The sequence below is a fragment of the Ranitomeya variabilis genome, chromosome 2 (genome assembly GCF_051348905.1).
Source record: "Ranitomeya variabilis isolate aRanVar5 chromosome 2, aRanVar5.hap1, whole genome shotgun sequence".
NCBI classification, from domain to species: domain Eukaryota; kingdom Metazoa; phylum Chordata; class Amphibia; order Anura; family Dendrobatidae; genus Ranitomeya; species Ranitomeya variabilis.
The window spans coordinates 350,982,217-350,995,337 of record NC_135233.1 but is presented as its reverse complement, the minus strand read 5'-3'; the positions used below and the strand labels follow the sequence as shown (position 1 = coordinate 350,995,337).

The 13,121-nt window shown below is 41.9% G+C and overlaps 2 protein-coding genes across 5 annotated transcripts in view; one reads left to right on the top strand and one right to left on the bottom strand.

Moving 5' to 3' along the window:
- Positions 1 to 2,077, top strand: part of SPTBN4 (spectrin beta, non-erythrocytic 4) — a 103,360-nt gene extending 101,283 nt beyond the window's left edge. For all 3 annotated transcript variants that reach the window (XM_077285567.1, XM_077285568.1, XM_077285569.1), the window contains 3 exons: positions 94 to 267; positions 353 to 395; positions 1,216 to 2,077. In XM_077285567.1, coding sequence (XP_077141682.1) covers positions 94 to 267; positions 353 to 395; positions 1,216 to 1,377 — 379 coding nt within the window. In that variant the 3' untranslated portion in view covers positions 1,378 to 2,077. The remainder of the gene's footprint in view (positions 1 to 93; positions 268 to 352; positions 396 to 1,215) is intronic.
- A 643-nt stretch (positions 2,078 to 2,720) lies between these two features.
- The window catches only part of LOC143805852 (G-protein coupled receptor 4-like), a 58,360-nt gene continuing 47,959 nt past the window's right edge, over positions 2,721 to 13,121 (bottom strand). For both annotated transcript variants that reach the window (XM_077285573.1, XM_077285574.1), the window contains one exon: positions 2,721 to 7,091. In XM_077285573.1, the coding sequence (XP_077141688.1) occupies positions 6,023 to 7,060 (1,038 nt within the window). In that variant the 5' untranslated portion in view covers positions 7,061 to 7,091 and the 3' untranslated portion in view covers positions 2,721 to 6,022. The remainder of the gene's footprint in view (positions 7,092 to 13,121) is intronic.

Below are 13,121 nucleotides of genomic sequence, written 5' to 3'. Positions count from 1 at the left end.
AAGTGGGGGGGGGGGTCTCTCTGCAAGTAGCAGTAAACTCTGTACTAAGAGCCCAGGACCTCCTAACCTTCATATCTCCATTGCTTCTCGCAGGTCCTGGGTAAACCTGTACTGTGTGCTAAACAAAGGCGACTTGGGGGTTTACAAGGATGCAAAGAGTCAGAGTTCAGGGGCTACACATGGGGGGGAACCGCTGCTTAATCTACATGGAGCTACTTGTGAGGTGGCTAATGAGTACAAGAAAAAGAAGTTTGTCTTCAAGCTCAGGTGAGGCTTCCTCTATCGTTCATAAAACGGTTCATGGAGGAACGGTGGTGGTCAAACTTAAAAATGCAAATGTCTCTTCTTCTAGGTCGACGGATGGGAGAGAATTCCTCTTTCACGCAAAAGATGAGGTGAGTAGCCATCACGTTAGTGACTATTGACTCTCAAAGATTACATTTAGTAAAAATGCATTAGCTGCATATAGAAAAGTTTTACCTTCAAACTAGTGTCCATGTCTGCTAGTGGACTAGTTCGCTTCTCATGATGCATGCATCAAAGGGCACTGATAGATAAGCGGTAAGCGGTAGGAGAACCATCGTGTCAGTCCAGAAATGTATGGCTGCCGTTGTTTTTACTGAATACATTACAGTCTATGAAACTTTCCTGCCCCAAATAGTTGACAAGTGAGTTATTGACAGCACACCCCACATACTGTGCTATTCCATCTAGTAGAGATTGGAAACAACACCACCCCATATAGGTCAATTTCATGTATCAGGATTAGGATGGAGCAAAAAAAGATTTACAGGATCCTGGTATAGTGGCCATGTTGGCTGACGTCAGACTAAGACCTACGGGATGGAGAGTGGTGAGGCCTATGGCTCCCTGCTCTCACGGGATCATGTTGATGGTGATACAGTCCTATATTGTGCCTCCTCGGAGAGCTGGGTCACCCAGCCTGAAATCCGGGGCACATGCACTGCTCCAGGTCTTAGATACTTAAGGGACCAAAATTTCAAAAGAAAAATAAAAAAAGTTTTACTTTCTTTTCTTTTGAAATTTTGCACCCTTAAGTTTTTTGGCTCAGGACAAAGACCCCTGTGATGCCTCTACCTTACTATGCCTGTGCATTACACCAATGTGACGGACCCGCAATAATAGTTTTCTAGTCTTTTTCCTAATATAAACGTGATATTGACGCCTTGAACATTTTTTTTTTTTTTTTAAAAGGAGGAGATGAAAAACTGGATTATGGCTATAACTACTTGCGTCTCTGAACATACCGAGATAGCCAAATGGAGCCAGACCCTCCTTACTACCTCCTCCACAGATGAAGGCAATATAAAAAGAGAGTCTGATCGCAGATCCAGCGCCGGGGGCCGTAAGAAGTGAACCATAAGGGGAAAGCACGGAGCTTCCTACATAACCCTCCTTTTGTACTTCTTCCGCCGCCTTCGGGTTCAGCCGGGAGTAGAACACACACCTGCAGCGATAACCCCTCCAGACTATTTCTACAGGTGGTCTGAAATGTTTTGGAACTGAATCTTGATGTCTATGCATTTCCTGAACATAGTTTTCCTACCCCCCAAAAAAACACACACAAAAAAAACAAACTCTTGAGTGTTAAAATTTTATCCTGAAACTTCCATCCTACAATATTCCCCTTTCGGTTCCTCTGGGTATAATGTATCTCGCTCTTTTATAGAGTCTGGTGAACATACACACATATATACACACACACACACACACACACACACACACACACACACACACACACACGTGTGTGTGTATATATGGCCCAAACGGAATAACTGTGTGTAGCAAATCAGCTTACACCTCCAAGTGTAAGAAACGTGGTGAGAATCCAGACTCTCGGGACCTGTGTGGTCCGGTCAAGGGAAAAGAACCGGAGAACTTTGGGTATAACATGTTCAAAACCCTTTTTTTTTCTCTCCCTCTGGAATCAGGATGGTCCGAGAATGTAGAAGAGCACAGATATTGGTAGTGTAGGAGAGGACAGAGGATCTAGTTTTATATCACTTGTGACAGTCATGTAGGAAGGAACTTCAGAAAACTCGTGCGATATTCGGGGCGGCCGTTGCACAGTTGTGCGATTTTTGGGGAGAGACCTGAGCGTCTAGAGTGAAGGATAGTAATGTGTGAGTTGTGATTTCCTGGCACAAAATAACATATACCACCAAATCCAGATGAGAAGAATCCTTTTTTTTTTTTTTTTTACACATTTAGCCACACGTTAGGTCTTCCATCATACAGCACAACTCGTATCCTTACAGGTTCCCACCTTCCGAATAGAAAAGGACAGTTAGTTACTACCTGCAAATAATGGTCAAAAATAAATGTGCGGGAAATATTTTTTTATCTTATTTTTCCACTGTTAGGACGTAAATTCACAGGTTTATGTTCACTTGATTGTACCAAAAGCCGGAGCTTAGCCCATCAGAGAAGGACACGAGCGTTCCTTAAAAGGGTTGTCCTATGGTCACACATTCCTTTTTGTTACAAGAGTCGCTCAAGTATACGTAGATCTCGGAATGTGGTGCATTGCTGGAGCATCTGATAATATGGGAAAATATGGATTTTTTTTTTTTTTTTTTACTTAAATGCAGAAAATGTTTGCAACTGGATTTTCATAAAAAAAATTGCACAGTTGGACTTTGATTTTTTGCAAATTTTAGGCTGTAGAATGAGTTAACTAAGAATCAGTCAGTCAGCTGTTTTTGGTTTTTTTTTTCTATACTGAACGGTCTTAGCTGATCTATGACCACATCAAAGTTCAGCTCAGCTTTCATTTGATTTTGGAGTTCAAAAGAAGACGATAAGAGTAAAATCTCCCAGTGAGGACGAGCTCATGACTGAGTCTTATTCTGCCGTCGTCAATGTGCAGGAAAATAAAGTGAAAGGTGCAATTTTTTTTTTTTTTTTTTTTTTTAATGAAAACCAATTTTTTAATTTAACCCAAAATAAATACACGCCTTTAAGTATATAAGGAAAATTTCTGCAGCAAGTGTTCTTCTTTGCAGCACCACCACGTGAGACATAAAGCAATACAGAGCTCCCATTTAAATAATTAGGCTGTCAATGTGCCGCATTGACCTTCTGGGTCCTCCATAATAAGGGCCACTATTTGTAGACACTTTGCCCTCAATTCACCATTGTTCACTTTTCTAGAATAATTTGCTCCCCGTTAGTGGCTTTTCAATTTGCGCCTTATTCTAGTTGTGTCTTCTTTTTTTTTTTTTCTTGACAACTTTTCTCATTCAGATGTTTTAGATAGATTTATGAAATGTAACGTTCACAAAATATTCCATTTTTTTTTTTTTTTTGGGGGGGGGGGGGGTCACTCCAGTCTCTCAGTGGTTTTCAATTTGGTACATTTTTGTAACTTTTTAAAGGATTTGTAACTCAGAATTACCTAACTGGAGATTTAATAATATTTTTTTCCAAATCAGACAACCCCTTTAAGGACTTGCTAATAAATAGTAATAAGAGGAGACATTACAAAGAAGACCAGCCAGGGCTTCGTCAATGAAGAACTAATTTTAGGGAACTTGGATCTTCTATTCTCAAGTGCTAGAGATGATGCTTGGACTTTATTTAGTTTTGTTTTTTTTCCCTCACACAACGACTCCAATACTTTACATAAGTGACAGAAATAGAGCACATATTGGTTTGGTGGTCCCAAGTGAAAAAAAAAAATAACCAGATCTGATGTTTGAGTTAGGTCGTATCCTGGTGATTGTGTCAAAGAGGAGGCAGACATTACAACAAGCAAGAATTCATAACACATCCATGTGGAAACAGTTTCATGAAGTTCTCTTTGCACATTGTTGGTTTCCTCATATCAGAATAATTAGGCCATTGTATTGGAAGCTCTTGACAACAGGTCAACATGCCCCCGACCATAGTGATAGGCACAGGTTTCAATTAGGGTAGCGCTCTGGTCATGAGGCATAGAGTCTCGTGATCGAAATAATTGTACAAGTTTCTGACTTCAGTTAAAGATTTAAAAAAAATCACAGCCAGGTCACGTACAACTACATCGTAGTCTATGATGGCACAGTTGTGTGCAATGTGCCATCTAACATCCAGTAAGATTGGATTTTTGGCACTTCGTGGTCTCGTTAGATCGCACGTCCCTATGTTACATGCAATGTGGCAGTGTGACATTGAGATCTTCACGTCCACATCACCAAAGTCGATGTGCAGTCAACATTTATGAGACCTGCTGCTGATCCTTACAATGAAAAGCTTTCTTATTGTAAGAGCCCGATTTATGGGAATATCATATACCATGGGCCACATTACACCCCCAGTCTGGATGATCCATAATTGTGGTGGATCAGCAGCTTCTGATACTTGTGGATTATCGTTACCCACTAAAGTATCAGGTCATGCCAATTACCAAATTAAGCACCGATTACATAACCACAGCTTTGGATGACCAACCTACTGCTCGCTTGGAGATATAGTACAAAGGATTGGGTTTTGTGTTGCAATTTATTTGTAGAAAACCTCTGTTGGGGAGATTAGGTCACTTCTAGGGCCACCCCTACCTGCACGTTTACAATAAAGCTATCCCCCTACTTCCAGACTGGGGTCCACCAGGGGACAAGTGCTGATAGAGCATCAGCATTTCAGCAGAGAAGGCCCTACGCAAGGGCATGGTGATCTGGCATGATGAGCTATGAGGATGGGACCTGCTGTTAGGTAGACACTTTACTGTCTAATAAGCTCAGTTTCCAAAAAAAATATTCAATAGAGCCCCACAATGAATACTGCATTTTTACTAGAGCTTCCCTTTAAAAGGACCATCTAGTGTCTACAGCAGGCAGCCTCGTAGGTTTCACGGCACGTATCGGCTTCCATATTTCTACAAAATATTTGCATGGCAAATTACTGCTCACGCAAACCTTTATTACAACTTTTATTTTTTTAGAGGAAACCTGGAACCATCACTTACACGAGGGCACCTTTTAGCCAGCATGTCCATTTTAATAAGCAACTAAAAATAAAAATAGTTGAAATTACAAGCGGCCATATTGGCCCAGGAGCAAAGCATGTTGGACTTTGTTGATGGGAATAATTATATCCATTTCTTTTTTTTTTTTATGTTTTGGGAGGCCTTGAAAGACAACAGATTTAGGCTAGGGTTTAGACAAAAATTATCTTTGGCCAGTGTGCTGTCCCTGTGCACAACTTACCGCACACTGACCAAAGAAACTCAGCTGGCTAATGCACGTGAACAAATTTTCCACACTGGGAAGGAAAAAAAAGAATAAAAATAAAATGCAGCCTACATTTGTCACGTGCAAAAATGTGATAGATTCAACCGCATATGCACTGTCTGCTTTGTGGATGAGCTGGACATGAAAGTCCACAATTTACATACTAGATGGAGTAGCCGGTGAATGTAAAGATTTGTCTAAATGTAGCCTTAATCCCATGATTAGCAACAGAAAACACAAAATAAGGTCTGTTGCCAAGAGCTACACACATACATATCTCAGTCATTAGGACCATGGAGTGTGCAAGGATTTTCGGAGGCTGCATGCCATAGGTTATAATGCATGAGTAGGTGGTAATGTCCTCTCCCATTGGATTCTGTTCCTGCTGGTGTAAAAAAAAGAAGCAAATACGTAAATGGTTTTCTAGGATGGATTTGAAAAAAAAAAAAAAAGAGAAAATGTAATTTTATTTTAAAGAATATTCAGCTATTACAGAAAGGCATTAATATGTAAACATGTATTTTCCCAAGGGGCTCAGTGCGGCAGGTTAAATAAAAGTTAAGTTTTCCATGCATTGTCTGGATTTGTAGTCTTAAGAGGAATAAAGGAGGGACGGCATTAAATGTGTCTGGGGTTTCTTTTGTTACCTTTTTGGAAAAACGTAAGAAAGCAAGGTTGAAGACCATGAAAATGTAGGGAGATGAATACACAAATTATCAGTTTTGGAGACCATTGGAAGCCCTGGCTCAATTTGCTGCTTGTCACAAAATTGACCAGCTACCTTATACATATCAAAGTGGAGTCTCCTCTTTCTTCTCCAGTAGGTGATCATCTTCTAGGTGATGCGTTACCGTGTTATATCCATCATTCCGTGAAGTCCGCCTTATTGAACTTCGTGCGTGTCGAAGGGATCGAAATCCAGACCATACCGCTCTGACCTCCTTCAGAAGATCTTGCTTAATGCTTTCGCTGACGAAGATGTTGATGAAAGGGTCCAAAGCGCTGCTGAGACTGGTCAGGGAAAAGGTAATCCGATAAGCTGGACGTACCTTCAGCTCTATGTTACAGGTGCAGATGTTACGGTCGCTCACATAAGAGCGGATGAAGAGTACAATATGGTATGGGAGAAAGCAGATGACAAAGATGGCCATCGTGGTCATTAAGAGCCCAATGATCTTTCGCTTCTGCTCTTTTTCCAAGCCGTGACTTCGGTGAACCACATGAACAACAGAGCAGTAGGAGACCACTAGAAGTACCAAGGGGATTAGGAAGACCACAAAGATACGGAAGTAGTTGAGACGAGCCATCCACTGTTCCATTGGATACTTTTCATAGCAAAGCTTGACATTCTGACTGGAGTTGAAGAGTTCATCCCGGGCAAGGAACACAGAATGACTACCCAAGATAATCAGCCAAACCACAACACATATTATTATGGCGCCTCTCATAGTTCTCAATGCCCTGGCCCGGAATGGGAACACGGTGGCAACAAACCGGTCAACAGCGATACAGCTGAGGAATGCTATGGTTGTGTACAAGTTGGCATTGAAAAAAAAACCTACTACCTTGCAGGTGAGAGCCCCAAAAAGCCAGTCTTCTTTGGCTGTGTAGGCAATCCACACTGGAAGTGTGAAGATATACATGAGGTCGGAGGCACAGAGATTAGCTAGATATACACCAAGTACATTACCCCTCTTCACATGTTGATAGATAACACCTATGGCAGCCAAGTTGCCAATCAGTCCGAAGATAAAAACCAATCCATAGATAACTGGGAAGAGCGTGGCCTCATATGGAGCCGAATAATCACAGATTTGTCCACATGCCATTGAAGAATCGTTCTGGATCCTCAGACACGACCTAATGGGAAATAAAAAGTCATGTAAATCCTTGTGGATTGCTACTTCCAAACGGAGGCATTAAAGATCCTGTCCTTTTCCTTACTGAAGAGGCTATTTGTGTATATAAATCCTTTTGTCGAAGTTTGCACTCTTCACGAAGAGAAACTTTACCCCTTGAACACGCCTGTCAGAAGACTCTCACCCAGCCAAATCAGCTCTCCTGCTTTGCACTGATGAGTGGCAAACACTGATGAGGGTAGATATTGACTTCTAGGATTGCTACCTTCACTAGAGTTCTTAACCTCCTCCTTTCTGAAGAGGCTATTTGCAAAAGATATCAGATATCAGCTACATGTAAAGCTTACCATACCAGGGCTTGTGACTAGAGGTAGGCCAGTAACATCTTTAACATTCACGGTCCGCTTATGGTCTACGACAGGGGTCTCAATCTCAGCTGGAAATATGGACTGCATATAGAAAAAATTTGAATTTGGAGGGCTGCATTGTTTGAAGGACAAAGTGACATTTTTAGTGATACCGTTTATATTTCTATACACCTTTTGAACATTTTTGCCTTGTTTATTTATTTATTTTTTTAAGAGCTTGGGTCGTATGGATGTGGTGATAATAAATGGGCACTTCTTTTCTTTACTTAAGCTTATATATATAAAACAATATACAAGAAATGACGTGCACTCTGAATTAAATGAGGAAGGTGCTGGTTGAACTTGGAGAGATCCAGACCATTCAAAAATTGAAGAAAACAACCGCACTCAATTTGTATATTTGCATCATGAATGTGAAAAGTCTTTTAATAGGAACACCACAGTGATACAGACAGTAGCTGAGGTAACGTTTCGACCATATAGGCCTTTGTCAAACCTCACTTCAGGAAGAAAAGGAGAGTGAGCGAACGTCCAGAGGGACACATAGGCTCCAATTGTAGCGCTACTACCGCTGCTGCTCCTCCTGACACAGGACCCACCAGTTCTTACAGGGACTCCATCCCCATCCGTGCCGTTCCGGATCCACGCTATTCCCCTACAATTGGAGCCTATGTGTCCCTCTGGACGTTCGCTCACTCTCCTTTTCTTCCTGAAGTGAGGTTTGACAAAGGCCTATATGGTCGAAACGTTACCTCAGCTACTGTCTGTATCACTGTGGTGTTCCTATTAAAAGACTTTTCACATTCATGATGCAAATATACAAATTGAGTGCGGTTGTTTTCTTCAATTTTTTTATATATATAAAACAGCATTTTAAGTGGCAAAATATTTTTTCATGCTTTATTTTGATTTTTTTTTTTTTTTTTTACAATTTTGTTTCCCCCGATTGGCCACATACAGTAATATTGTCTTAGAATTAGCTCTATATAGTAATTCTAGCAACCATCTTGTAGTACTGTGCCCTTTCTTGGTCCCCTTCTTGCAGTAATGTCCCTATCCTGGTCACCGTCTTTTTGCAATGTCCCTATCCTGGTACCCATCTTGTAGTAATGCCCCATCTATGTCCCCTTCTTGTACCAATGCCCCATTCTGATCCCCTTCTTGGACTAATGCCTCATCCTGGTCCCTTTCTTCTAGTAATGTGACCTTGTCTTCATCTTGTAATGCTAACCGATTCTTACGCCCATATTGTAGTTATGTCCTCATCCAAGTCCTCATATTGTAGTTATGTCCCCATCCAGGTCCCTATATCTTAGATATGCGCCCTATAGAGCCGTTCTTCATACACCTAAAAGAAGGAAAAAAAAAAGAAAAAAAAAAAGATTCTTCTCCTCTGTCCTCTCTGCATCCTTACTGCACTTGTGGCCACAGGCACTGTAGACCCCTTGACAATCGCGGCCCGGTACAGGAGCCGCCGACGGCAGCATTTTATTTCAGTAGAATGTGTGCCCTTGGACGCACATTCAATTGGGATACATTGCAGCAGCGAGACTCTGCACAGGAATACCAATGTAAGCCACCGGTCAATCAGGCGCCAGCAGCTGACATCTGTATGCTGGCTCATGGCAGTGACATCATACGCTGTTGCGCCGGTACGCCGATGTCAGCTGCTGGCCTCTGATTGGCCGGCGGCTCGCATAGGTATTGCTGTGTAGACTAGAGAGTCTCTGCTTGGCAATACATTTCAACTGAATGTGTGTCTAAGGACACACATTCAGCTGAAATAAAACACTGCCGTCGGCGGCCGCGTGGACTTGGCAGGAATCGCCAAGGGATCTACAGCGTCTGCGGGCCGCATGAAGCAGCCACAGGGGCTGCATGTGGCCTGCGGGCTGTGTGTTTTAGACCCCAGGTCTACAATGTCCACACTAGCTGAGGGGGTCTCCTGAACTCAACCACCTCCTATATTCACGTGACACTGTTGAGTTCGGGCCAGGAGACCCATGGCCGGTTCAGTTATCGGAGTCCGCACTCGGACTGTGAATGTCAAACGTATGAAAACGAACATAAGCAAAGTAGGGCATTATTAAGGGGTGAAACACAATTATCAGAAGCTGTGCTTGAGTGGCAAATAATGCGAGTTCCTTTAGTACACTGGGGAGGGAACAGAACATGCAACAAAGGAATAATCTGGTGGCCAGCAAGTCCTATGCTGAGAACCATATACATGGGGGAGGATGGAGGCAGAATGAAAAGGATTGATGGGCAACTGTGAACATAAATGAATGAACAGCTATTGTCTTATACTTCAGGAACTGAAGGGGAAGCCGCTGCCATTAGCACCAATATGGCTTCTTCCACCCTTGTTTGATACACCAGAATAATCATGAGCTTAGATTAACAACTCACAAACTTTTTTTAGTTGCCATTTCTGAATTCTTTTTATGACATTTTTAACAAGTTTTATCAATTTAGCAGCTCATTAAATACAATGATTATTGTGATATTAAAGCAGATTTTTTAAACACTAAAGGGGAGTGAACAAATGTGGCTTTCTGTGTAAAGGCCCATATAAATGGACCAATAATTCCCCAATATCGGCCCATCTAAACATGTCGGTAAACACCTGATAAATGGGTAAGGCATTTACCTGCTGGGTTAAAAAAAAAATCCATAGTTGTTCCTTGTGTAAATAGCTGTCCTGCTCATAACCTGATATTGTATGGACACAAATACAAACTGCATGAATGATCAGTTCTGTGCACAATGACTTGTGTTCGGCAATTAAACGACTGCTGATCAGCGCTCATTTATTGGCCACAATCGCGCCGTCCAAACCCAGCATAAGACGCTAGGTTTAGTCAACGCGAACACCTCTATGGTTGTGCGTACTTTTAATTTTGTCGATGCGTGCCCTGATGATTAGCGGAGATCCAAAGAGGATACAGATTACAAATGACTGTCGGCTGGTATAGTGAAACAAACGATCATTCATTTCAACTCACGAATTCACCTCTTTTTTTTTTTTTCAGCCTTTTGTTAAAAATAAAAAAAATACAAAAAAAGTATTACATAAAAAAGCTACAATTTGTATTACCCTAACCCTGGCTCTAAGCATCAGCCCTAGTTAGGATTAGTAAAAGTGTATATAACGTATAGATGCACTTAGTAATGAACCTTTTGGTTAGTAATGAAAGGATGTAGTTTTGAATCAAGGGTCGTGCACATTAATCGGTAATCTCTTCATTCATTAGCTGCTCATCTTCTGATATCTTGTTTGCTGCTTATGCAGAGAGCAGCAATCAAGATTAGTTTGCTATCAGCTCCTACACTCTGCATAGGCAGCAACCGAGATGACAAAGCTCATTTCATTATGCTTTGTCATTTGAGTTTCTGCCTATGCAGGGAGTGGCAGCTGATGAATCAACCCCTCAATTGCTGCACTCTGCATAAGCAAAAAAAAAAAAAAAAAGTGCCGCTTGCAGATCTCGATGACATGACAGTAATGGTGATGGCGTAAAGGTGCTATGGGGCACAATTTTGTCTATAGACTCTGGCATTTGGGGTAACTTTCCTGTTGAACTTCACTGGTCCCATGGTGCGGCTGCCTACATGAGGGGGAAATAAGCAACACATATGTGATAACACTGAGGCGTCACCTGCAGTTATACACTTATTCACGCTTCTCGTTCTCAAATGGCAGTGGCACCGTGGGAGCTTTATGTACCCACCACAGGTCCAGCGCTGCCCCTATGCCCCTGTGCCAGTCTCTGTTGATCGGCTGCAGCAGTGACGTCATGTCAACAGTATCACTGCCAATCACTGAAATTACCGGCTTGTGCAGTCTATAAGGTTGAAGCCACTTTGCAAATTGATTGATGCAGTGTTATTGACAAGATGTCATCTCTGCTGACAGTCAACAGAGACCAGGTCAAAGGCTGGACCGATGAGCAAGTAAACCTCATTTTGTTTAACTCGACCTATGGCCCATTAAGGGTACTGGCATTGGCTTATCGCCTGCAGGAAAAGGATTGGACATGATAAAATCCAACATGCCTAATCCTTCTTTCCCTGACATAGGGAAATGTCCACAGAACCTAAGTTCACAATTTTGGGAGATGTCATAGTCACAAGATATATACAGGATTTTTTCCACGGTTTAGAGACAGGATTTAGTTAGTCATGTGGCCGTAGTCTAACAACCACAGCCGAGAAGATTTGTAAGCGAGTGAATATGAAAATGTGCTGCATTTCAATCAGCCACAGACATATTGGTCTTGTTGCCCATAGCAACCAATCACACTGCTTCTCACATTTTCCAAGAGCACGTTATGAAATGAAAGCAGAGTCCTGATTGGTTGCTATGGGCAGCAAGATCAAAATCAGTATCCATGTAAACTAGAACATAGCCCATCGGCACAACCTATTCTGTATTACCTGCGATGCACTGAGCTTTCTAATCTGGCCATTAGGAGGCGCCGTTATTACTGGAGCAAAACAGACGTCATGTTTAGTAAAAACAACTTTATTGATATTTTGTGACACATGGTCCATCGCCGTCAATTAGAAGGCAAAAACTTTATTTACAGCACATATCAGAAAAAAAATAATTGCTACTGAAATAGTCTCATTTTATTTTTAAACCGGTGGTAAAACATGGCGATTCCCTCCTCCCGCACCCAATATGAAGCATCCCGCTAACAAATAACTAGTGCCTGTTAAAGCACAACGATTTAATGTTCCGGATTTGCGAGGCCCACCCCGCTGAGACATTTATATCAGTCATACCGCCATGTTTTACGAGTGGCCGCTTGGCTTGTGCCTAAATACATTCACTAAAAGGACTATGAAGTTTAGGAATTGTATAGCTTACTGTTATCAGCCATTGTCAAACGTAATGGCTCCTTAAAGGGGTAACATGACATAGATCCACTCTGCTCTATGGGCCGTGTCTGGTACTGCAGCTCAGCCGTACGCAATTGAATAGGACTGACTTATAATACCCCACACAGCCCATAGAGAAGAAAGTAGCCATTTGTTTTATTCTTTAGGGACTTTTGGCAATCTTCATCTGACGTTGAGTCTTACATGTCCCCATAAGTATCAGACTAAAGTTAGCTCAACGGACCAATAACGCCAAGATCGACCTACAGTCTAATGTGTACAGGGACCTTCGACTCCCCCCGACAGATGACATTTGTAGGGAATGCAAGGGTCAAGAAGTTTGAACCTCAATGGCCGATTTTTCAGTTATTATTATTGTGTTCTTATTCAGGCCATCTCCTTTGAAATAATTCAAAAACGTTGAGGAACGTTTAATCAAAAGCTATTTAATGTATATGCGGGAACCTTAAGTTATGGAAAACCTAGATTAAAATACCTTTGTTTCAGCCGGTTTTATGATAAAAAAGCTGGGAAGAACACCGCACCCAAAATAAGACAACGGAATGGATATGCAGATCACTATCACAACACAGTCCGACATTCACGATCAGAGTACGGACCACCCATGGGTGACCTGACCCAAGCTTCACAGCCTCATGTATGTGAATGAGGACTCAAGTTCGGGTACGGACACCTGCGTCGTTCCTCACTTCGCTGTCTATTCTCAGACATGTGAAACCAGCTTAAACCGAAGGTATATTTCAAAGGGGCTATCATCA